Here is a 25,317-nt window from a genome sequence, read left to right as displayed (position 1 = left end):
TATTATATACATAATTATAACAACATAATAATATTATGTTCTATTAGTTGTCCCATTGAGTAAATAAAAATAAAGCTGGGCATTTGTATAAACCATAAAACTAATAAATCATTTTTTTCCTATTTGATGATACAGAATACAAGCTCATTTATTGTTATCATTTTTTTTGGCATGCTATACATTTTTATGTTATAATAAACATTTTGTGTAAAATCTTTAACATATTTATTACTATTTTTTAGTTGTGAAACAAAATTGAATTTTTTTTTTTAGTACACTTACTTAATTGATGTAAATAAGTAATTTTTAAAATTTTTATTTTATTTCCAAGTTTAATTAAAAATGACCTATTTATAAAATCATCTGTACTATAATATAACATTTTTTATTTAGTGTAAAATAATATTAAATTATTGATTATTTTAGAATAAATATTAAATTGTAGTGAAGATAACAAATTAGTGTATAGTATAAAATACCATAGCTTTATGGGTAAATGTTAGCTCAATGTATTAATATGATGTTATAAGTATACTTTATAAAATTATTTAAATTTTAATGATGTGTAATAATATGTGTGAATAAAATCTTTAAAACAATATAGTTTTTAAAACTTGTTTATTTAAAATGTATGACTCTATATATATAGTATACTCAAAATCATCATAAATGCCTAATGCATTGTTGTCATGGCAATACGATTATTTAAACAAACATTTAAATTTACAACTTTATCATATTTGTCATTAAATTAATATCATTATTTAAATTTTTAATTAAACTATCTAACCACAAATTGTAGCCGACATGGGCACAGTAAAAAATGATCAATTAATGGTATTAGAACCAAATAATCCTATAATGATAAGATTTCAAAAGGCTCTTAATCAACATTTATTGAAACAAAAATTAAATTTAGAACAAGAAATATTGTCTCTGGTAAAAAAAATTTTTATTTTTTGAAAATTTTTTTAGTATAAAGTATAATTTAATGTAGAAAGGAAATGTTAAAACTAATCAAGATAATAAACTATTACTTGAAAACAAAATAAATGTTTTGGTTCGTCAAAATGAGGCACATAAAGTAACATTAGATACATTACATAAACTTAAAATAGAAATAAAAATGGCAAAAGAACAAGTTGATAATCATATTGATAAAGGGAAACAACGATTTTTAGATGTTGATAGAAAAATTACAGAGCAAAATAAAAATAGTAAGAACTACAAATTTTATTAAATATAATATTTTAATTCATATTAATTGTTAATAAAGTTTTAGATTTAAAAAGACAGTTAGACTCTAGTAGGACACTTTTTAATGAATTATTAAAATATGAAAAAGATCAAGAAACAACATTTATTTTGTGTAACCAAAAAGAATCTCATATTAAGCATCACAAAAAAAAAATATTAAATGAACAGCAAAACCAGGTACTACTTAAATTTTTTAAAATATTTATGAAAACAATTTTACTAAAATAAATAATATTGTTTATTATTATTTTTATTAGAATCTATTATTACTTTCTTTGACTCAAGAAATAATACATTTAGAGGACCGTATTAAAGAGCTTGGAGAACAAGCAGAGACTAAATTTAATGAAAGACAAATTTTGAATCAAAGAGTGATGGATAGCTCTATTGATCTTGATACCATTAATACAGACAATACAAAAATTGCTTTACTATGGAAAGGAGTTTTAACCAGCATTCAACAAAGCGATAAAACATTTCACAAAATAAAAAATGACTTACAGTTATAGTTTAACTTTTTTTTTTTTAAAGTTGAGCATTTAAAATATCAATATTATAATTATTTTTATAGGGAAGCAAAAAATCAAAACTTAATTCTGATAATGGAAGCAAATAGTTATAAAAAAAGTTCACAAAATGAATTTAAAAAAAATGAGGACCTTATAAGTAACCTAAATAAGTTAAAACAAGAACAAATTAATATGCAGCAGAATTATAATAATCATACTAATCAACTAAACAATTTAAGTGATGAACATTCCAAACTTTTACAAATGTTAGAGTTTCAAAGTCAAAATTTAAGTGAACTATTATCTGTGAGATATAATAAATATTGAATTTTCAGTGTGCTATTAACTTATACTAATAAAATATCTATTTAACATAATTTTAGGAACAAAAATCATTGCAAAATGAAATTAATGTTTTAGTGAACTCACTAGAACTAAAGTCTAAAAAAAAATTGAAGATAGAAGATGAAATTGTGCATGATTTAAAAAAACAAATGCTTACTAATAATAGTTGTATTAACATAAATAACAAAATCAGTGAAATAAAAACACAGAATAAAAAACATGTAATTAAAACTTTATTAATTAAAAAAATTAAAAAAAAAAAAATTAATTTTATATTTTTGTGTAGGAGCTAATGTTGATTCAAACTGAAAACAATCTTTCTCAAACATTACTAAAAGCAGAACAATATCGTATAGTAATATTGAATTTAGAAAGAGATATAGAAGAAAATACTAAAACTATGAAGGAAAAAAGTAATTTAATTTTTGACTTGGAAACTGAACTAAATAAATTACTCTGTGATATTCAACAAAAATCAAGGCAAATTGATATAGAAACAAAAAATTTAGAAACTGTAAGGAAAAAACAAGATGTAAGTAAAAATTCTGATAAATTACAAAGTACATATTTGATCATTAAGTAAGAATATTGTTACTGTAATAATTTAAGAATATATAGGAATATCCCAGAGTTTTTAGCCCCATATAACTCTATTGCATAAACTAAATATTTTGATTCATTTGGAGTTAATGAAGTAAATTTTAAAATTTGGAAATATTTTTTAAGTAATTAAAAAAAATCATATAATGTATAAAATGATGTATGACCCCCAATGTAAATAAATATAGCAATAAAAAATATCTTCTACTTAATAACTTCTAATTTATGCATGGATACATTTTACAACAGGAGGGAAATTTAAAGACACCTCAAGCTCAAATAGTACAAGTTAAGAAAAAATTGGAAGATATAAATAATAACATAGATTTTCTTAAAGAAACTTGGATTAAAAAACAAAATAATAATGTACAGATGACTCAACAAAGAAATGAATTAATGAATAAAATTAATAAATTGAAAAAATGTAAGTACACTGTAAGCTTACTTATTTTAAGTAGAATATTTCAAAATAAAAATATTATCATAAAGAATAACTTAAATTAAATGCTGTAAAGGAGACAGGAGAGTTCTTATAAATAATATTTACATGCATCAATAACTATTATTTGATTTAGTTTTACACAAAAAATTATTTCTTACTTGTAACTTGGAATTTATTTATATTAATTTTTTTAATGAAAAACTTTGTAAATTATTTGAATTTATAGTTTATAGCTTTATATTTTTATTTCCTATTGTACTAATCGGCATATATTTTGATCATCTAATAAACATTTATTAATGTTTAAATTTTTTATAAGTTAAATGCTAGTTAGGATTTTTTTAAAGCATTTTATATATTATCTTTATAGATAATATTGTGGCGGATGCAAAAAATTTTAAGTTGAAACAAGAAATAATAAGTTTAAGTAAAGGAATTGACCATTATAAAAGAAATTTTACACATTTGAGAAATGCTATTTTAAAATATAGTCAAAATATAAGCAACACGAAGGGAAAGACTAATTTTCTATCAATTGAAAATGAATGGTTACAAAATAAATCTGTTGTAGAATTAAAGGTGAATGAATTCAATAATTTAATTTTTATAATTTTTTTAAGTTGTGTTATAAATTAAAATTACAATTGAAAAGTGAAATATTATTTTTGTTGGATTTAGGAAAATGAAAGAGAATGTTTAGAATATGCTGATCAATTAAAATCCATAAAAAATGAATTAGATGAAACACAAAATAAATACATAAAAAAGCAACAAGAACTCATAACTTGGGAAGTTAAAATTAAGCAAATTATTGAAATGAAAAAGGAGATTGTTAATAAAGAAGGGGATATAGGAGACATTGATGCAATGAAAAACGAAATACATAGAATGCAGGTACAAATTAGATTTATTTATGAACCTTTTTTCTTAATATTACATGTCATGTTATATTAAATAGATAAGGGAAAGTCAATTAAAGAAAACTTTAAAAAAAATAATGTTTGATTTGGAAGGTTGTATTTCTAAAAGGGAAACTATTTACAATACTGTAGCTGCCAAGGAAAGTCGAATAAAAGGAAAAAGTGAAACTAAACAAAGACTATTTAAAAAAATTAATGATTTACGATTAAGTATACAAAAAAGTAAAATTGTAAGTTGATATTTAAATATTTAAATATTTAAATATTATATTTTAAAAAAGAACAGGAAAAGTACATTTTATGTCTATATGCACGAGTCAATGAAAATGAATCCTATTTCATAATTTATTTACTTATTTCTAATTTTTATAAATAATTTGTATTTAAAATCATCATTAATATTTATTTTGTAGTATATTGTTTAAGTAAGATTTTAACTATAGTTTTGAAACAAGATGCAAGTAGTGTTAATTGTATAAGTCTAGTTTCTATACTTGTCAATTGTTTTCTAAAAATTGCTAAATCATAACAATAGGGTTATAAAATAATTAAAGATATACATAGAAAAGGATATTCTCTGTCATCAGCCAAGAAACAACAAATTAATTTTATCAAGTGAAATTTTTTGATACATTAAAAAAATTTATTTTTACTAACATATATAATAATAAAAGTATTTTCTCATTTTAATACTAAATAAAATGTAAAATGTGTTAAAGCTTTTATGAATTGTCTTGTTGCTTGAAATTCTTAAGGATGTATTCATGTTTACAGTTGAGTTCTGATGTTTCGGACTCATTGGAGAGTACCTTAAGCACTTCAAGTAATAAAATTTACTTATAAATTTCTGCAAATAGCTTCAGATATTGTCTTTAGTAGTCACGAATAGTTCCATGATGAAAGGGTGTAATTAATGAGAGGGTGGATTTGAATTCTTCCAAAATTTAAACAATTTAAATATAATTTTTAGGAAATATGAAATTTCTTGTGTATATCTTCACTCCATAGGGACCATTTAAATAAAAATCTTGGGGCTAATAATAATTATACCCTACCTAAAAAAAAATTCTTACATCACATTATGTATACTTTTCTTGATTTTTAGTGAGGCTTAGCCTTCAAAGCATTTCCCTAATTTCACTAATGATTTATTCTAGAACAAAATCTTTGATCTATATGATTTTTACAACAAAATCTATTTAAAAAAATTAAATAAGTATTTCTCAAAAAAGTGGGATCTGATATATTTTCTCCAATTCTTTCATATATTTTATTTCAGAAAATTGATTTTAAAATTATTAAATGTGGAATTTTAGGAGTGTAAAAATGTAGAAATAAATGTGAATATTATACAAAAAGAAAAAGACGAATTAGAAAGTCAATATTATACATTAAGTCAAGAATTAAGCCAGATAAAGAAAAATTTTGGAGATATTATACAAGAATTTGAAAATGCTAATGGAATTAAAATTAGAGTTTGTATTAGAATATTGTTTAAATTAAGAAAAAAAATATTGAACCACTTGAAGGAAGATTGAAAACTAACTAAAGTTTATCTATTTACCAAAACAAAGAGTGTGACCTATTATTTCATAATTAAATGTTATTTATGTATTTTTTAGCTTCGATGTGAAGCTGAGAAGGTATTAATTTTACTATGAGGAGGTTTTTTTTTGTGTGCCGTTTACCACTTTTTCTCAGCTCTTACCGAACTGATTTCATTCAACAATACATCAAAATATAAATCGTAAGACATTACCCTCAAAAACTGAAAAAATTTTCCCTCGTTCCTGTAAATGGGAAAATGTACAAAAAAATTACAAATTAAAAATTAGTAATTTTTGACATTTTTTCAATTTTTTTCTTAAAACTACCATAATATTTTGAAAAATACATGAATAGAAATAATTTTTTTTAATAGATATATTAGATATTTACACATCATTTGGTGTGTTTTTTTTTTATCTGACTCTGCACCTACTCATAGGGGGGATTCAAAATGAAAACTTTTTCAAAATTAACTTTTGAAAGTGTTCCGGAAATACTGACACTTTTATATACATCTTAAATTAAAGTTTATGTAGCATACTTTAGTATAAAAACAAAAAAATTTAAACTTAAGTTTGTCTTAATGGTAAAAATCTCTGTAGTATTCAAAAATATACTATTTTTATGTTATAATACTCGGTTTTGTATTTTATTTTATTTTAAAATAATTTACAAAGGTTTTTTAGTAACAAAAAATGTTTAAATCCTTTAATTTTATCTAATTTAGATTCAATTACGATTCAATTAAGATAATAAGAATATCAAAGATCCCATCATTGTAGTCTCCCTTCGTGAGAAGAAATTTCTTATTCATATTAAAATGATTTTACTATGTGGTTTTTTTTGTGGCTGTCATTTTCTCAGCTCTTACTTGACCATTTTTTTAACGATACATGAAATAATAACAACTATTATCTAGTTAAATATATTACCCTCAAAAATCGAAAAAAAAATCCCCTTTGTCAATTAAAAAGTTTCTTAACTATCTTTCCCCATATAGACAATTAAAATCATCCATTTATAATAATTTTAAAATATTTATTGTCGAATTAGGTTTGATATGATAATAGGTTTCAACTACAAAATTAAATAATTTTTTTTTGTAATTAATTTTTTAACTTTATTAGTGTGTATTACTACCAGTCTATAACATTCCAATTTTATTTGGTAACATGTTGCTATATAAATCATAAATCTAGAAAAAAAATTATTTTAGTTTCACCTGAATTTAACAATGGATTTTTACAATTATAATCAAATTTTATAATACGCTCAATTGAGTAGATTTTCTTAACAATATTTTTATTGGTTTTTTTTAGTTAAATTTAATCATTATTATTAATTAAGTTCTGAATATTTCAATTTTATAATCTTTTTGAACACCAAAAGTTACTTAGAAATTATTACTGTGATTTCTATTTAAGTGATCTATTACGATAAAAATTCAAGAAAAAATAGTAGTAGTAACAAAAGATTTTAGAGTAAAAGTAGGAGTGCACCAAGGATCTGCTTTAAGCCCTTACTTGTTTTCTATAGTGTGTTGAATGAAAGTACTAGAGAATACAAGGAAAGGTGCCGTGATGCATGTTGTTTGCCGACGATATAGTGTTAATAGGAGAAAATAAGGAGGAAATTAATCAAAGACTAGAGGTGTGGAGATTAGTTTTAGAAGGAAAGAAATTAAGAATAAGTATGAGTAAGTAAGAGTATATAGAGTATGAGTTTGACAAAGGAAGTAAATGAAATTAAGAGATCAATGACAATAAGTGTGGTCGAGATAAGAGAGATGGAAAGTTCTAAGTATTTAAGATCAGTTGTGCAAAAGAGCAGTGGTATTCAATTGGAGAGAAGTGTCTGGTGTGTTATGCGATAAAAGAATTCCAATGAGACTGAAAGGTAAATTCTATAAGACTCTAGTTATACCAGCTATGTTGTATGATTCAAAGTGTTGGGCAGTTGACAAGAAAGTAGAGCAGAGAATGAGTATAGCAGAGATGAGAATGCTTAGATGGATGAGTGGAGTGACTAGAGAAGATAGGATAAGGAACGAGCATATAAGAGGAAGTAAAGATGTTGCGTCAATCGTGGATAAGATGAGAGAAAATAGACTTAGATGGTTTGGTCGTGTTATGAGGAGAGAGGAATTAGAAGCTGTAAAAACAGTTATAGAAATGAATGTTGAAGGAAGAGAGGTAGAAAAGAGATCAAGAGAAAAAGAGATGGAGGGATGTAACTGAATGGCATATGAGGATGGCTGATGTGAGTGATCGTGTCAAGTGGAAGTTTAGGATAAGGATGGGCGATCTCAAGTAGTTGGGATTAAAGCGAGGAAAAAGAAGAAGACTAATCAAGATATAATTAAGGAAATAGGATTTCATGTTGCTTTTGTAATTATGCATCAATTTCTTAGAATTAAACACTTTACAGATTTTCATCGAATCGCGTTTCTTATGACAGTGATTAAAATCACTGTCACATATCATTTATACTTGTCCCAACTATCCCAAGTCCATACTGTGCTACGCTTTTTTTGGTACAGATTTTATGGTGTTTAAGATAGATTAATGTATAGGGTAAATTCATGCCAAATCATCCAGAAGTGGTTTTTGACCATATCATTTTTTTCTTAAATTTTCAGGATTTATTCTTTATGCTGTAATATTTATTCTATCTTTATTACAAATACTACAATTTAACATTTATAATAATTAATAATTCTTTAATATTAAAAATGTGATATAAATATATAAAAAAATACAATTACAAATACTAAGTGTTGTCGGATTGATGGACACCGCGAGACTAAACATAATACATTTGATATCATAATACAATAGAGTGTTATCGTATTGTTTTGCAGTGTAAACTTACGATAAATATAAAAATATTTATTTTGCACATGTTATCTTAGATTTTAGTTAATCCCTACAATGCTATAATTAGATTAAAAAAAAAATTTTTATGACCTTTCTATTTTTATGGCTATTTCAATTTTGCGATGAAAAAATTAAAGGCATAAAATACATAAATATACCTACTTTAGGAATAAAACAAAACGAAAAACGTCTAATATGAGATTTAAATTGTGTAAAACTATTAAAAGGGGAAATACGGAAAAACACAGATTTTTACCAATTAATAACTGTACCATAAGAAGCCTTAAGATATCATTAACTGATATTTATGAAAACAGAATATTTTAAGCACTAGAAAAAAACCATGATTATTTATTATAATATTTTACAATATTATCATAATAATTTAATTTTTTATTTTGTAACTAATTTAATGAATTGAATAATTATAACATTTAATAATTATATCGAATCGTAATATATGACTTATACAATAATATATAAAACAATTACAAAAATGTTGTTTGAAAACAACAAAAAACTATCATTAAATTATTTGATTTTGAACGGATTTTTACTGATTTTCTAATACTAAATTTTACATATTACACTTTTTTCTTAAACTTAAAATTTGTATGGTGGATTAAGCAGATAAGTAACTAAAAAATTAAAACATTTTTTGAAATTAAGTCCCCCAACAGAAATAATGCACCTACAATACGTGTATTTTTTACAAAATTTCTAATTTTGTAGGCCTCTAAATACCAAGAAAATTGTTTTAAAAATTTGAAATTTAGTTGAAACATAGATTATACACTATACAATGCCAATTTAAAAATCAATATAAAATAATAACTTCTTAATGGTTTTCAGTGAGCCATAAACGCCAATTTTCACCAAAAATTCGCCATTTTTAGAAAGTCATTTAAGTTTAGAATTTCACATAAATTTTTTTTTTTCGTGTAAACATTAAGTTATAATAAGGTTAAGTCTAAAATTATAAATAGGTTAAGTCAATATTGAATAATCTGTGTGTTTCTTAACGTTCTGGCTATTTTTAAAATTTTTGACATTGAAGAAATAGCCATAAAAATGGAAAGGTCATAAAAAAAAATTGTCTTAATCTAATTATAACATAAATAATAAACCATGAAAATTTAAGAAAAAAATGAGGTGTTCATACAACCACCTTTAGATGATTTGGTATGGATTGACTCTATATAATTCAGTCAGATAACTTATGGTTAGCTTCTAATTAAGATTCCCCTGTTGATTACAATTTCTAACTTTTTTATTATGTAGTATTATTATGTAATATAATTTATGTAACCATACAGTTTCACTTTACATGAAATGAAAATATTTTTACTAAATTTGGATTATTTATAATTATTACTTGTTTTTTTCTTTTTTCATGAAAAATATATATATAAATTTGTTATGTTGAGACAGAAATTGTAATATTATAAACTTTCAAGAAATTAGTTTCTTGAATTTAGTTAGATGTTTCAACAGTTTACTCTTCTTTTTCCTTGCCTTATCCAAACTACTTGGGGTCGGCTAACTGCTACAATATTTTACTACTTTTAATATTATTTTTTTTATTTAAACGTAAAACAAAATTAATATTTGTTTTTTTCTAAAATTGTTTAAAATTGGACTCAGTTAGTTAGTTGCTGCATAAAGTCTTTTCAATATTTATTCTATTTTTTTTTTTGAAAAAATTAGTAATAGTTCATTAAATTATAAAATATCAGATTGTTTTCAAGCTTTCTATGTTTCTCATATTACTTTATTCATATGTGATAAAAATTAAACTTTTATTCAAATTTCTGAATATTAGAATATTGAACATCTCAGTCACAAACAAAGTTATGCTAGACATTTAGATTCAGTTAAACAAGGAAAATATAGTTTATTAATTAAAGATGAGTTCAGAATTGATGAAGAATCATCTGCTGCTTGGAAGAAAAACCAAGATATTCTATGTGTGGTTGAAGCTTTGAAAAATGACTTTCCAAATTTGGATGATAAATTTTTGCGTATAATCAATATCCTTTCAATAGTAATTAAATAAATAATATTGATGACATGCAAAAAATAATTATAGTTATCTTTGAACAATTTGCTTTTATAAAAAATTAATTTTATATAAATTTTGCAGTGAGTTACTAATTCTTTAATTAGATTATTATTTGTCATTAAAATCTTAACACTTAGTATGTTGAGAGCTATTTAGTTTAATTATTGCTATCATACAAAAAGTGATCTGAGGATAATTTTATTATTTATTTATTGTAATTAAAATTGGAGATTTAAAAAATGTTTAAAAATTAAAATTTAAAATAAATGGTTTTTCTATTTTTATGTAAGAATGTCATTTTTATTATACAAAGCATACATTTGCATACCATATTACATATATTTTTTAGCCGCTTAGATCTTGAGTGACTAACACCCCTCATTATCTACTAATTTTCTAAAAGAAATGGTGGTCTATGTGTAACAAAAAAACAATTTAATAACTTTCTTTGTTTTATGTAAGGTTTATTTTTAAAATTATTCTTAATCTTTTTGAAGAATTTTAAGAAAAATGTATAATAACTTTATTAGTTTTTACACGAAAAAGGAATATATTAAATATACTTGTTAAGTATATTTCATTATATTATTATGTTATAGTATTGTTAAAACAATATGTGTAATTAAATGTCAAATTGTGCAATGTTGTGTAGCGACCAAAACATACGCAACGAATATTCTCGAATGTTCTCGTTATCAAAAACCTTCGAGAAACTTCGATAACGCCATAGATAACCTACGCGGGTATAGAATATTCTAGAATTAGCGAGAGCCTTATCGGAGCTATATATATATCGGAAGAATCAGTCAGTTTAGTTAGTTCAGTTCAGACTGTCTAGTCCGCGATACGCTACACGACCGCTACACCCCGCCGCTGTTGTCATCGTGTATTATGTTTACTTCGATTATTTTATTTTTCCTTACTGTATATACATATATTTTCTTTTAGTGTTTATACGTCTATTTTAGTGTTATAATTTTGTTTAATAAAAGTCTACCGCCATTTAAATAATTGTGTGTTGTAAGATATAACCCACAAATTGGTGACCTCGACGTGATGGCGCAGACAGACGAAACAATTGCTCGAGTAGCCGTCAAGATACCGGATTTCATTTCGTCAGATCCCGAACTTTGGTTTGCTATGGTCGAAGGAAGTTTCGCCAGCGCGGGAGTCACTGTTGACAGTACAAAATTCGGGTATGTAGTTGGAGCATTACCGCCAAAATACGCAGTGGAAGTCAAGGACATAATTATGACGCCGCCCTCAGACAGTAAGTACGCCAAAATTAAACAAGAGTTGATAAGACGTCTTAGTGCCTCCCAAGAGGAGAAAACACGCCAACTTTTAGAACGCGTTGAGATTGGAGACCGTAAACCATCACAATTTTTACGCCATCTCCAAAGTCTGGCCGACTCTTCTGTTCCGGAAACGTTATTGAAGACACTTTGGATGGGCCGTTTACCGAAAAGTATACAGGTAGCGTTGGCAATAGTGAAAGATAGTAAGCTTGAAGATCTCGCTGTCCATGCGGACAACATCGCAGACGCATCGGGTCCTTTACTACCACAAATAGCAGAAATGTCGAGAAGTGACACTTTTGAAGCCATGTTGAATCTTAAGATTTCTCAACTTAGTCTAAATATTAATCAGGAGATTGCAGCGTTGAGAAGTGAAGTGGCTGCGTTAAATACTCGCCCCTCGCGTACTCCGGACTCAAGACCAAATACTTACCGTCCAAGGTCACGATCTCGAAGCCGCACTCATCATGGCGCAGACGGAATATGCTGGTATCATTGGCGTTATGGATCCCAATCGAAAAAATGCAAGGAACCTTGTAACTATAAATCGGGAAACGGGACGGGTCATCACTGATGACGGCCAGTGAGCCCGGTCAGTTTCCACGCCGTCTTTTCATCACAGACCGAACTTCCCAAACTCAATTTCTCATCGATACGGGCGCCGACTTGTGTGTTTATCCACGTAGTGCTGTTCCAGGCCACCGCGTAAAAACCGATTACGTCCTATCAGCCGCCAATGGCACGCCTATAAACACCTACGGCACTATCACGCTCAGCCTAAACTTCGGACTTCGTCGAGATTTCACTTGGAGATTTGTGATTGCGGAAGTATCCAAGCCCATCATTGGTGTTGACTTTTTAAGTTTTTACAATCTTTTGGTAGACGTGCGCAATCAATGTCTATTAGACGGACTTACACAACTCACCACTCGTGGTCACGCCGTCAAGTGCTCAATACCATCTATTAAGGTCGTCGTGGGAGAGACGAAATACGACGGTTTACTACGGGAATTTCCAGAGATCACTCGACCGTTTGGGACCCTGAAGGATATCAAACACAGCACTAAACACTTTATCCCGACGACACAAGGACCCCCGGTATCTTGTAAACCACGACGCTTAGCACCTGATAAGCTTAAGGCAGCAAAAAAAGAGTTTGAAGCTATGATCCAACTAGGCATTATCCGACCATCCCAAGGACCTTGGTCATCACCATTACATCTAGTACCAAAGAACAAAACAGATGCATGGCGTCCTTGTGGGGATTACCGCGCTCTAAATGCCCGGACTATCCCAGATCGGTACCCTGTTCGTCATATACAGGACTTCGCGCACTTTCTCCACGGTAAAACGATTTTTTCAACTATCGACTTGGTTCGAGCGTATAATCAAATCCCTGTAGCTGAAGAAGACGTCCCTAAAACTGCAATTGTGACACCATTTGGACTTTACGAATTCCTCTTTATGTCTTTTGGACTTCGAAACGCAGCACAATCGTTCCAACGATTTATTGACGAAGTACTCCGTGGACTTGATTTTTGTTTCAGTTACATTGACGACATACTCGTGGCATCTGTTTCTGAAGAAGAACACATCAAACATTTACAGATCATTTTTGAGCGACTACGCGAATACTCTCTGGTTCTCAATCCTAAAAAATGCGTTTTTGGACAACCAGAAGTAAAGTTTTTGGGCTACATGATTTCTAAAGAAGGAACACGTCCTCTACCTGATAGAGTCGCTGACATATTGAGCTACAAGAGGCCAACGTCAGCTAAGGGTCTACGACAGTTCTTAGGTATGTTAAACTTCTATCGTCGTTTTATACCTAGAGCTTCAGATGCACAATCACCACTAAGTGATCTCTTAGTACCTAATCTAAAAGGTAAAGCACCTATTAATTGGACACCAGAAGCAATTTCAGCGTTCGAGAAATGCAAGGAGGAACTCGCCACAGCCACGCTTCTCGCGCACCCATGTGACAACGCTCGACTGGCTATTGTAAGCGACGCTTCAAACACAGCGGTTGGCGCAACTCTCCAACAGTTCATCAATGACGAGTGGCAACCCCTCGCCTTCTTTTCCAAGAAACTCACGGCGACTGAGACAAAATACGGAGCTTACGATCGAGAACTTCTTGCGATCTATCTCGCTGTCAAACATTTTCGGCATATGGTGGAAGGACGCGAGTTTGTTATATACACCGATCACAAACCTATCACTTTCGCATTTCAACAGAAATCGGATAAGTGCACACCACGACAATTCAGACACTTGGACTTTATTTCACAATTCACCACGGATATTAGGTACGTTCCTGGTAAACAGAATATCGTGGCTGATACCCTATCACGCGTGGACGCATTATCAGACACGTTAGACTACACTGCTTTAGCAATGTCACAACAGGGAGACGACGAATTGAAAAAGTATGCACAAGAAAACACCGGATTGCGACTTAAGCAAGTGGAATTACCAGGCACGAATGTCTTAGTGTTCTGCGACACATCAACTTCAATCGCCAGACCTTTTGTTACAAAGCCTTTTCGACGAACAGTTTTCAATACCATACATCGCCTTGCACATCCAGGAGTTAAAGCCACAGTGAAGCTTGTAAAACAGCGGTTTGTGTGGCCAGGAATTGACGCAGATTGCAGACATTGGGCACGGGCATGTGTCGAATGTCAACGAGCCAAAATCACGCGACATGTCACAGCACCCCTTGGGTCATTTTCTCTACCGTCTCGAAGATTTGAGCATGTTCATTTAGATTTAATAATTATGCCTTATTCCGAAGGATTTCGTTACTGCCTCACGTGCATCGATAGATTTACTCGATGGCCTGAAGTAGTTCCATTGGAAAATCAAGAAGCGGAAACTGTAGCACGAGCCTTCTATACACATTGGATTGCAAGATTTGGTACCCCTCTTCGTATCACAACAGATCAAGGAAGACAATTCGAGTCATGCCTTTTCAAGCAACTTAATTACCTGACTGGTACGAACCATCTTAGAACTACGGCCTATCATCCTTCAGCAAATGGCATGGTGGAACGATCCCATCGGCAGCTTAAAGCCGCTATTAAATGTCATCAGAATAATCGATGGACAGAAACTCTTCCGACAGTCTTATTGGGTATCCGAGCAGCTTGGCGTGACGATCTTAAATCCACCTCGGCAGAATTAGTCTATGGAGAGCCACTTAGACTCCCTGGTGAATTCCTCACGTCAAATAATAATACCGCCAAGTGCGACGACGCAGCTGAGTTTATCAAAGACCTTCGACATCACATTCAGCAGATCCGACCAGTCAATGGTACACGACATGGCGAGAAGAAAAATTTCGTTTTCAAGGATCTAGCAACCACAGAGTACGTATTCATTCGACATGATGGGCCCAAAAACGGAATTCAAATGCCCTATGATGGTCCCTATCGAGTCATAAGTAGGAACGAAAAAACTTTTGTTATTGATATTAATAAGAAGAAAGTTACAGTTACTATAGATAGACTTAAACCAGCATACATCATGGCAGATGAATACTCTAAGGAAAATATTCCGAAAAAGATCCAGACACATACACCCATTACCATTCCCAGGGAGGATCAAAGGACACGTTCCGGAAGAAGAGTCCATTTTCCAGACCGTCTTCAAGTAGGCTCCGCTTGACTCCGTCACTGGTAGGGGAGTGATGTAGCGACCAAAACATACGCAACGAATATTCTCGAATGTTCTCGTTATCAAAAACCTTCGAGAAACTTCGATAACGCCATAAGATAACCTACGCGGGTATAGAATATTCTAGAATTAGCGAGAGCCTTATCGGAGCTATATATATATCGGAAGAATCAGTCAGTTTAGTTAGTTCAGTTCAGACTGTCTAGTCCGCGATACGCTACACGACCGCTACACCCCGCCGCTGTTGTCATCGTGTATTATGTTTACTTCGATTATTTTATTTTTCCTTACTGTATATACATATATTTTCTTTTAGTGTTTATACGTCTATTTTCGTGTTATAATTTTGTTTAATAAAAGTCTACCGCCATTTAAATAATTGTGTGTTGTAAGAGATAACCCACAGTTGTAATATAATTACATTTTATCTGCTTATAAAAAATATTATTTGCTGGCAACAATATACATAACCTGACTTAAGCATTATAAAAATATTAAAGAAACTATTTTTTTTTTTCAAAAATGTAATTTTACCGTTATACTTTATATTATTATAAAAATCTGGCAAATTTAAGAAATTGATTTATGTGTTCTAACTCTATGTATGCATACATGTATTTGTAAAGATTATCTTTATAATTGTAAAAAATCTTCATAAAGATTTTTATCATAGCTCTCTTGTTTAGATGAAAATAAATCTTATTATATAATAGAACAAGGAAAAAAACGCTTTTCTGGGAAAATTACTTAGCGTACTCGGATTTTCAACATTTTTTTTTGCAACGAAAGTACTCGGTCACCAGACTCCGGGAAAATTATTGGCGAAGGTCGGAAAATTTTTGCCCCTCGCCCGCGAGCGTTCAATTCAATTCGTTCAATTTTCACCGTTTTACGAGCTTTTTTTTTTCATGCGTTCGAGACGCCCGAAATTCTTACGACACTTTACGACAAGAAAACGATTTTTTTACGATTTGCAATCATACCACGATGTTCTGTACGTGCTGAGGAAGCGCCAACAATCGGAAAATCCGAGATCCGACAAAAACTCTGGCCGCTACGAGCGTTTGAAATTCATCAAATTTTAACGGAAAATGACGTTTTTACGAGCTTTATTTTTTCCACGCGCATGGTTTTAATATGCGCAGTGATTCATTTCTGCTCATACGTTTATTATGAATCTTAATTATATGGTGTAATATGTATTTTATCAAAATTAAATTTTTTACATAGTCCCACGTATAATAATCTGCTGAATTTTTTTTAAATTATTCTATAATATAAACACAGTTATTATAATTAGAATATTAATAATTTTTGTGTATACCAGGGGTGTATTTAAGGGGAATATGGGCTTCCCTTGAACCAGCGCTTAACAAAGTAAAAAATATTAAATATCCTCCCAAAATAATTTTTGAATAGGCCTAAAGGGAATACCTCATTAACAAACGTCAACCTTATACACAATACATTTTACTATAATCTCTTTTTGAATTTTTCTGATTTTAATAATAACATTATTAATATATTTTTGACACACTGATTCTGATGTAATATTTTCTCTGTAAAACACTTACCGTGCCCGGCGTAGCCGGGTACCCCTACCGGAATCAGTGACCTACTTATGATGAGGGCCCGAAGAGGCTTACGTGCCAAAGACGCGTAAGGCTCGTAGGGCTCCGGGCCTGGGGCGGAGCCTAGATCTAAATAATTGAGTTATAAGATAATATAAGTATTGATTCTTATTAATTTGAAGTCTTATCTGAAGATTTTTCTTTGTTCTTATAATAATTTTTAACAATATCAAGTAATAACAAAATAATACGAACTCAAATGTTTAATTCCTAAATTAACACGTAAGAATTTCGACAATGATGATTACGAACTTTACGTATCGATGTCGAGAGCGCGATTCGAACAGCTCAATGAATATCTGGAGACAGACTCTCTCAAGCCCTCAGCACTCAGCCCTGACTGATAATCATTACTCTGCATTTTATAGTATTTTATTATCCCCGAACAATCATCATTGTTTCATGATTTTAATGTTATCGTTTATTGTTAAGTAAGCATAAAATATGAAATATATAAATTAAAAAATACACATGGATAATATACAAATAATTTGTTTACAACGTTTGTTTTTACATTCTAGAATAGGGTTAACCTATTGTTTTTTTATTAAGATAAGAGTAAAAAGAGCTGACACGTATAATTTATAAATGTCCTATAGAGTGACTTTTATAGGTAACTAAAAATTGACTCATGACTGAATCGTGCATAATGCAATTCAATAAAACGACAGTATGCGTTTGTTAAATATTTATCTAAGTTATCTATTTAAAAACAATCATATTATTTTAAGCATATGAATATAATTTATAAATAAAAGTGTTAATAGTCTTTAATGAAAAACCATTATTGTGGACACAAACAGAGTAATCCGCTGTTATTTCATATTGTGATAGTGACGAGTGTACTACGATAATTCTACAATTGATATATCCAGAAGTTAATTCATTTTAATGATTTACTTTAATTAAAAGAATCAATCACAACAAAGTTGTTAAAAAAAATTACTCATTTGAGCGTATTATAAAATATGATTATAATTGTAAAAATCAATCGTTAAAATCAGGTGAAACTAGAAATCATTTTTTTTTTATGTATGATTTATATAGCAACATGTTACAAAAAAAAATTTTTAATGTTATAGACTGGTAGTACTACACACTAATAAAGCTAAAAACCCAGCACAGAGGGGTCGCGGCACAGTGGTGACGTAGCATAGTTGGATCAAGTATAATAATATCTGACAGTGATTAAAATCACTATCAAATAAAAAACGCTTCAAAACGTCAAAAGATCACAAATCGTATCTAGTCAAAGACATTACCCTAAAAAATTAAAAAAAATTCCTTCGTTTCCCGTAAATGGGGGAAACCTCCAAAAAAATTACAAATTTAAAAATCGCTAATTTTCGAAATTTTTTCAATTTTTTTTACTAAAATGTGCCATAACTTTTTCAAAAATGAACATATCAATATAATACTTTTTTGTATAGATGCATAATATCATTACCTTTCATTTGGTATATTTTTTTCATGAATTTAACCCTTAACCTGCCCACAAAGGGGGATTTAAAATGACAACTTTTTCACAAAAAATTAACTTTTTCAACTTAACTTTTTAAAATGTTTCGGAAGGTCTGACACTTTTATATATATCTTAAATTAAAGCTAATGTAATGTTCTATATTATGCAAAAAAAAAATTTCAGACTTTATTTTGTCTTCACAGTGAAAATGGCTACCAAATGCTATTATTGTGTGAAAATTCTCAATTTTATTTTTTACATTTTTAACTTTATAATGCTATAACTTATTGAAAAGTGTATTGATCAATATAATTTTTTTATGGGAAATACTATTTTTTAATAATCCCTTTTTCATTCGACATACTTTATCTTAATCAGGATATTAATAAGGATCTAGCAGTTTATGAAGCTTTTGGAATAATCCACCAATTTTTTAAAATTAAACACTATCTAAAGATTTGCATCGAAGCGTTTTTTTTTGATAGTGATTTTAATCACTGTCAGATATCATTATACTTGATCCAACTATGCCACGTCACCACTGTGCCGCGACCCCTCCCCTGTGTTGGCTTTTTTTTTTATATGTAAATACTTATTTTTTAAGAATAAGTAATAATATTAAAACTTAGAAGTGATAGAAAAAGTTTTATTGCATATTTGAAAACATCGAGATAAGTTGATTTAGAAAAAACATTTTTTTTTTCTGATGAAAGTTCCTAGTAGTCTAGTGTATAAAACTTAAAACTTTATTATAAGTAACAAATATTTTTTATTAAAAAGTTAAAAGTAAAGATATATACTACTACTTTATTATATTTATAATATCTCCGTAAAATTTACTATATTAAATTATTGAATATCAATTTCATACTAAATTTAATTACTATAATTGTTATTTATTCATGTATAATAATTATTAATCAAATAACTAATCGGGATAAAATTAAGGGAATAAGAGTTATTGTTGTTTTTGAAATAATCTATCAATTTCTTAAAATTAAACACTATTTACAGATTTGCATCGAAGCGTTTCTTATGATAGTGATTTTAATCACTGTTAGATATCATCTATACTTCTCCCATCTATGCCACGTCCATACTGTGTCGTGACCCTACTGTGCTACTGATTTTTCATAACTTAATATTATACAGTAGATTGTAATAATAAACCATATCTTAGCTACAATTTGTTTAGAAATATCCTATTCGAAGAATGTCCATAGAACATAACCCTAAAATGTAATTAATTAATGGGCTGTAAAACTAAAAATAATAATTATACTATTATTACAAATTATTTTTATGCCGATATATTTTTTTTTTCTAACAATTGTAATTGTATAAAACATAATTTTTTTTAAACTAGACATTTTATTTCTTTTATTAAATTAATTAAGTTAATAAAAAACAATTTGATATTATCTAGTTTAATAAACTACCCGATTTATCAATCATGAAATATTTATTATAATGTAGGTATAATAATCGTAATACTATATCAAAAGTAGTAATCGTCAAGTAATTTTCTTAATTAAATCATTTGTTATTTTATATGCTAGTTATATATGTACGTTTTCATTAAAAACAATAATGCTGATGTTCCTGTAACGTATTAGAGATGAATAAAAAAATACTTAATAAATAACTTACTAAGTAGTAATAAATATAATTTTTGAATTTCACACTTTTTAATTTTATTTTTGTTAAATTTTTATAGTACTTCATTGTTTAACAAGGCGACGTATTCGAATGATTTATGTTATAAATAACGTATTATAAAATAATTATTTTTAAAATTTATGTAAATAAATTGAAATATAAATAAAAAAATGTACAGTTGACTTCATAAATCATTCATATTCCTACTTAAAATAAATAACTAAAGACAATTAAAAAATGGCATTACACTATACATAGATCTCAGTACAAGTTTTTTGTGATAGTGTTCATTAGTTTTGATTTATAAAAATTTATACTATTTCTTTAAACTTTATATTATGTTAAACATGAATTTTCTAAACTGTTTTGTATTACTCGTTATTTTAATTCAACCACTATTGTCAAATTTTGTGTTAACGAATTTAGACGAAATTTAAAAAAAATGAAATTCTTAATGAAATGCTTGCGAATGTAAATGCATGGGAAAAATTTAAGAATATAGAAGTTAAATATAAAAATGCAAACACCTGTAAACAAGCAAAAGTTGAAAATATCATTGATAATATCGACAATAATATAAATATACATGAGAATAATACACAGCTACTTTCGTCAACAAATTTGCATGTTAATTCAAATTTCAATCATCAAAAAAAGGTACAGTTAATTTTTAAACTCATAAAATGTAAGTGTTGGGAAATGATTAAGATCTGTAATCGAATTTTGTCATACATGATTAATGGTTATAAAATGATCTATGATGAAGAATTAACAAGACAAGATAGAACAATGACCTTACAAATGAAGGAATTGCTTCTAAGAAAAATCGATGAATATAAAGAATTAGTAAATTATCTTTATAATATAGCACTGTTTTTTATTAGATTATTTACTAAAGGTAATATTAATGTAAAAAATGACCCATTTTTTTCGAAACTACATTCCATAGTAAATATGCCAATACCACCTGAAGATGATAGTTTTGCAACAAATTTTAGATATACATTAGATGAATCATATAACAAAATTTATTTTACTGCAAGAAATTCATGTTATTATACAGATAAAATGAAAATAATGTCTTTATATGCACAAGAATACAATGATTATAAGATAGCTCATATAGAATATAAAGATAGCTTTGCAGAATATTTGAGTTATCACTTTGATTATTATGTAAAAGATACTTATGATTTGTTTAGAATGTTGACATCAAATAAAGAAATTAATAATACATAATATTAAATTATCAATTTTTAATGTTTATAAAACATATATGAAACTTAAAAATGCCAAATCAAGTTTTTATAATAGTTGTTATTTTAAGAAAAATCGAGTGATTTATATTAATAACGTACCCCGTAAATTCAACACTTAAATTTGTATAATTATATTATATTCTTATATTTTAGAAAAATATAATTATTTTATTATTATTAGTTGCATAAAAAATTTGTTGTACATGTTTTTGATTATGTATATTAACCAAACACTGACAAATTTCTTGAAAAGTATAAATTTTATAGTCACACTAGATATTAACTAAAATAATAAAAATTATAAATTATTTGTGCCTAACACTATAATGTCATTTCAAAATGTATATGAATATATGTAAGTAGTAAGACCAATATAAGAATTAATAATATAATAACTAGGAAAGTCATATTTAATAAACATAATGTTTAGTTTTAATATTTAAAAATTTACAAATAATCTAACAATTAGTTTAGATCAATATAAAAGAAAATAAATAATTTATTATTATAAATAGATTACATAAGTAGGGTAAAATAGAGAGTTCTTGTTCCCCCGTCTCACGCCCTCACCCTCCGACGCTAAGGTGGGTGGGCGTGGCCTGGGGGAGGGACGTGTCATATAGAGGGCGTGGTTTCTCGATGGTGGGGGTAATGTCAAGGTCATATAGTGGTCGTGGTTTCTCGATGGTGGGGGTAATGGAGGATTGGATTTATGAGGGTGGCGGTAAGGAGAAGGCGTGGTTATATCATAGAGGAGGAAAGTATATTTAAAAATATTTCCAAAAAGAGTTCTCAAGCATTACTTTTTTTTTTTTTTAATTCATGAAATCATTTATTTCAAACGTCAATTCACTTAGTCAGTAGCATCAGTAAGGGAGTATAGGTGTAGCGTCAATCGTGGAGAGAAAATAGAATTAGATGGTTTGGTCATGTTATGAGGAGAGAAGAATCGAAAGCTGTAAGAACAGTTATAGAAATGAATGTTGAAGGAAGAAAAGGTAGAGGAAGACCAAATAAGAGATGGAGGTATGCTATTGAATGCGATATGAGGACAGCTGAAGTGAAGGTAGATGATGTGGGAAATCGTGTCAAGTGGAAGTTTGGGATAAGGGTGTCCGACCCCAAGTAGTTGGGATTAAGACGAGGAAGCAGAAGAAGAGTACCATCAGTAAGACCTTCTAATTCTGTTTGTATAAATCTTTTTTACATACAAAATTGCTATAATTTTGCATCTTAAACATTATAACCATATTTGTAAGACAAATAACATACAATATAAGAAATTATAACAGAAAAAGAAAATCAATAAAAGAATTAATATTATAATAACTAGGAAACTCATATTTAATAAACATAATGTTTAGTTTTAATATTTAAAAATTTACAAATGATCTAACAATTGGTTTAGATTTTTTTTTTTTTTTTTTTTCGACCGGCGCAACTGTGGTCCGCCCTGGAACTACCGTGAGGTATTACTTCAGGGCGGCCCACGCCGTCTCTAAAACTCACACCACCACGTTGTGAATCAGCCCGAAATTAATCAAGAGCTGATTCACAACGTGGTGTGGCCTCCTCCGTTAAAAGCGAAGGGGCAAAAATAACTCACATAAACATAAAACATATAAACACTAGTACCTAAGGCGCCGGCCTAAACCAGCGCCTTAGGTCCTCCTGTACCGGGCGGCGCGGCTACCTCTGTCTCAGGCGTTCAGCTTCCTCCTTCTTTTTCAAGATGGATTCGGCGAACACCTGGACGAGCCTCCACGCCTCCCGGCTCCTCAACATCAGGTCCACCATGGACCCGACTCGGAACGTGGACCCTAGTCGAGACTCCAAAGAGTCCCGTTCCTGGGCCCACGCCTCGCACCGGAAGAGGGTGTGCAAAGCGCTATCAGCCTCTCCCGGGCGATCCGAACAGTGGTCGCACGTCGGCGCGGCTGCTTTACGAATACGGTGTAAGTACTCGTTAAAGCAGCCGTGGCCGGACATCACTTGGGTGAGACGATAAGTCATCTCACCGTGAGTCCGGTCCACCCACCTGTCCAGCCGATCGGGTCCTATGAGGGACCTGGTCCACTCGCCTCTCGTTTCCTCCGAGAGGCGAGTCCGCCACCGGAACATGGTCATCCGCCTGAGCGCTAGCCGGTCCTCGGGTTCGAGGGACCGGTTTCGCTCTCGGCGGAGCTCATGCCCGGCGGCGCGTTCCTCGGCGAGCAGATCGGCGGGCGGCAATGACGACAGGATACCCGCCGCCACTCCGGACACCGTTCGGTAAGCCGAAACTGTCCGGATCGCCGCCCGCCTTTGCACCCTGAGCAGGGCTTCACGGTTTTTGGACGAATACTCAAGAGTATCCGCCCAAACCGGGGACCCGTACAGGAGAACCGAGTGTACGACGCTGACTAAAAGTCTACGCCGCATCTCTCTCGGCCCTCCCAGATTGGGCATGAGTCCCGCCAAGCAATTCATGACTTTCTGGGCCCGCTGGGCCGCACGAGTAATGTGCGGCCCGAACTTTAGACGTTTGTCTATGACAAGGCCCAGATAAGTCATGGAGTCCTTAAGCGGGATCTCCACCCCCAGCACGGCGAGCCGTGGAGGAGTGAACTTGTACCTGCCCGTGAACAAGACCGCTTCGGTCTTGTCCAGGGCGAGGCTAAGTCCACTTCCCTCCTGCTGGATCCAGGCGGTGACTGCGCTGAGCGCGCAGTTTGCCCGGGATCCAGCCTCCTCGGCCGAGGCGCCTTCCGCCACCACCAGCGTGTCGTCCGCGTAGCAGACGACGCGCACGCCCGGCGGTAGCGGAACGCGGAACACCGCGTCGTACGCGATGTTCCACAGCAGTGGCCCGAGAACCGACCCTTGCGGGACGCCTCCCGTAACAGGTAGGATTCTCGGGCCCGCGGCGCTCTCGTAAGAGATGACCCGATCGCTAAAGTACGACCGGATCATCCGCCCGAGGTAAGGAGGCACCCGAAACGCGTCCAGCGCTCCGAGGATGTGTGACCATCGCACGGAGTTGAACGCGTTTCGGATGTCCAAGCTCACCGCCACCCCGAAACCCTGCTCAGTTTTGGCCTTGAGGGCCAAGTCCCTGAAGAGGGAGGCCGCGTCATCCGTCGACCTCCCCCTCCGGAAGCCGAACTGGCCCTCGGCCAGTCCGCCGACGTCGGCCAGGTGGGCTTCGATCCGGGTGACGAGCAGCCGCTCGAGGATCTTCCCCAAGTCGTCCAACATGCAAAGCGGTCGGTACGACGAGGGGAGACCCTCGGGCTTGTCACCCTTTCTCAGAAGCACAAGCCTGGCCTTCTTCCACTTCGTTTGGGAATTCACCCTCCGAGAGGCAACGGTTCGCGACGGCGCGTATCCAGTCCGGGGCGAGGTCGTTTACCAACCCCCACACCCGGTTTGGAATCGCGTCAGGGCCGGGAGCTGTGTTCCGGCCCCGTACGCGCGCCACCGCGTCGGCCACCTCCTGGGTGGTGAATTCCTCCACCGACACGTCGTCCCCGAACGCAGGGGGAGNTCCGACCGGCGCAACTGTGGACCGCCCTGGAACTACCGTGAGGTATTACTTCAGGGCGGCCCACGCCGTCTCTAAAACTCACACCACCACGTTGTGAATCAGCCCGAAATTAATCAAGAGCTGATTCACAACGTGGTGTGGCCTCCTTCGTTGAAAACGAAGCCAAAATAACTCACATAAACATAAAACATATAAACATATAAACACTAGTACCTAAGGCGCCGGCCTAAACCAGCGCCTTAGGT

General features: G+C 31.3%; 2 protein-coding genes across 2 annotated transcripts; both read left to right on the top strand.

Moving 5' to 3' along the window:
• The first annotated feature begins 690 nt into the window (after window positions 1-690).
• On the top strand, window positions 691-10,781 carry LOC126894179 (coiled-coil domain-containing protein 40-like). Its single transcript, XM_050664993.1, has 13 exons — window positions 691-939; window positions 998-1,217; window positions 1,277-1,434; window positions 1,515-1,759; window positions 1,829-2,072; window positions 2,150-2,332; window positions 2,398-2,643; window positions 2,961-3,135; window positions 3,524-3,732; window positions 3,832-4,047; window positions 4,112-4,303; window positions 5,390-5,548; window positions 10,320-10,781. The coding sequence occupies exons 1-13, from the start codon at window positions 808-810 to the stop codon at window positions 10,551-10,553; spliced, it is 2,613 nt and encodes an 870-aa protein (XP_050520950.1). The 5' UTR covers window positions 691-807; the 3' UTR covers window positions 10,554-10,781.
• Window positions 10,782-11,615: 834 nt separating this feature from the next.
• On the top strand, window positions 11,616-12,431 carry LOC126895040 (uncharacterized). The gene has a single exon (XM_050666499.1). It carries the CDS (start codon window positions 11,616-11,618, stop codon window positions 12,429-12,431), a length of 816 nt encoding a protein of 271 aa, XP_050522456.1.
• The last annotated feature ends 12,886 nt before the right edge of the window (window positions 12,432-25,317 follow it).

Source organism: Daktulosphaira vitifoliae, unplaced genomic scaffold (genome assembly GCF_025091365.1).
Source record: "Daktulosphaira vitifoliae isolate Bord-2020 unplaced genomic scaffold, ASM2509136v1 Scaffold_1, whole genome shotgun sequence".
Lineage (NCBI taxonomy): Eukaryota > Metazoa > Arthropoda > Insecta > Hemiptera > Phylloxeridae > Daktulosphaira > Daktulosphaira vitifoliae.
This window is presented reverse-complemented; position numbering and strand designations above follow the sequence as displayed.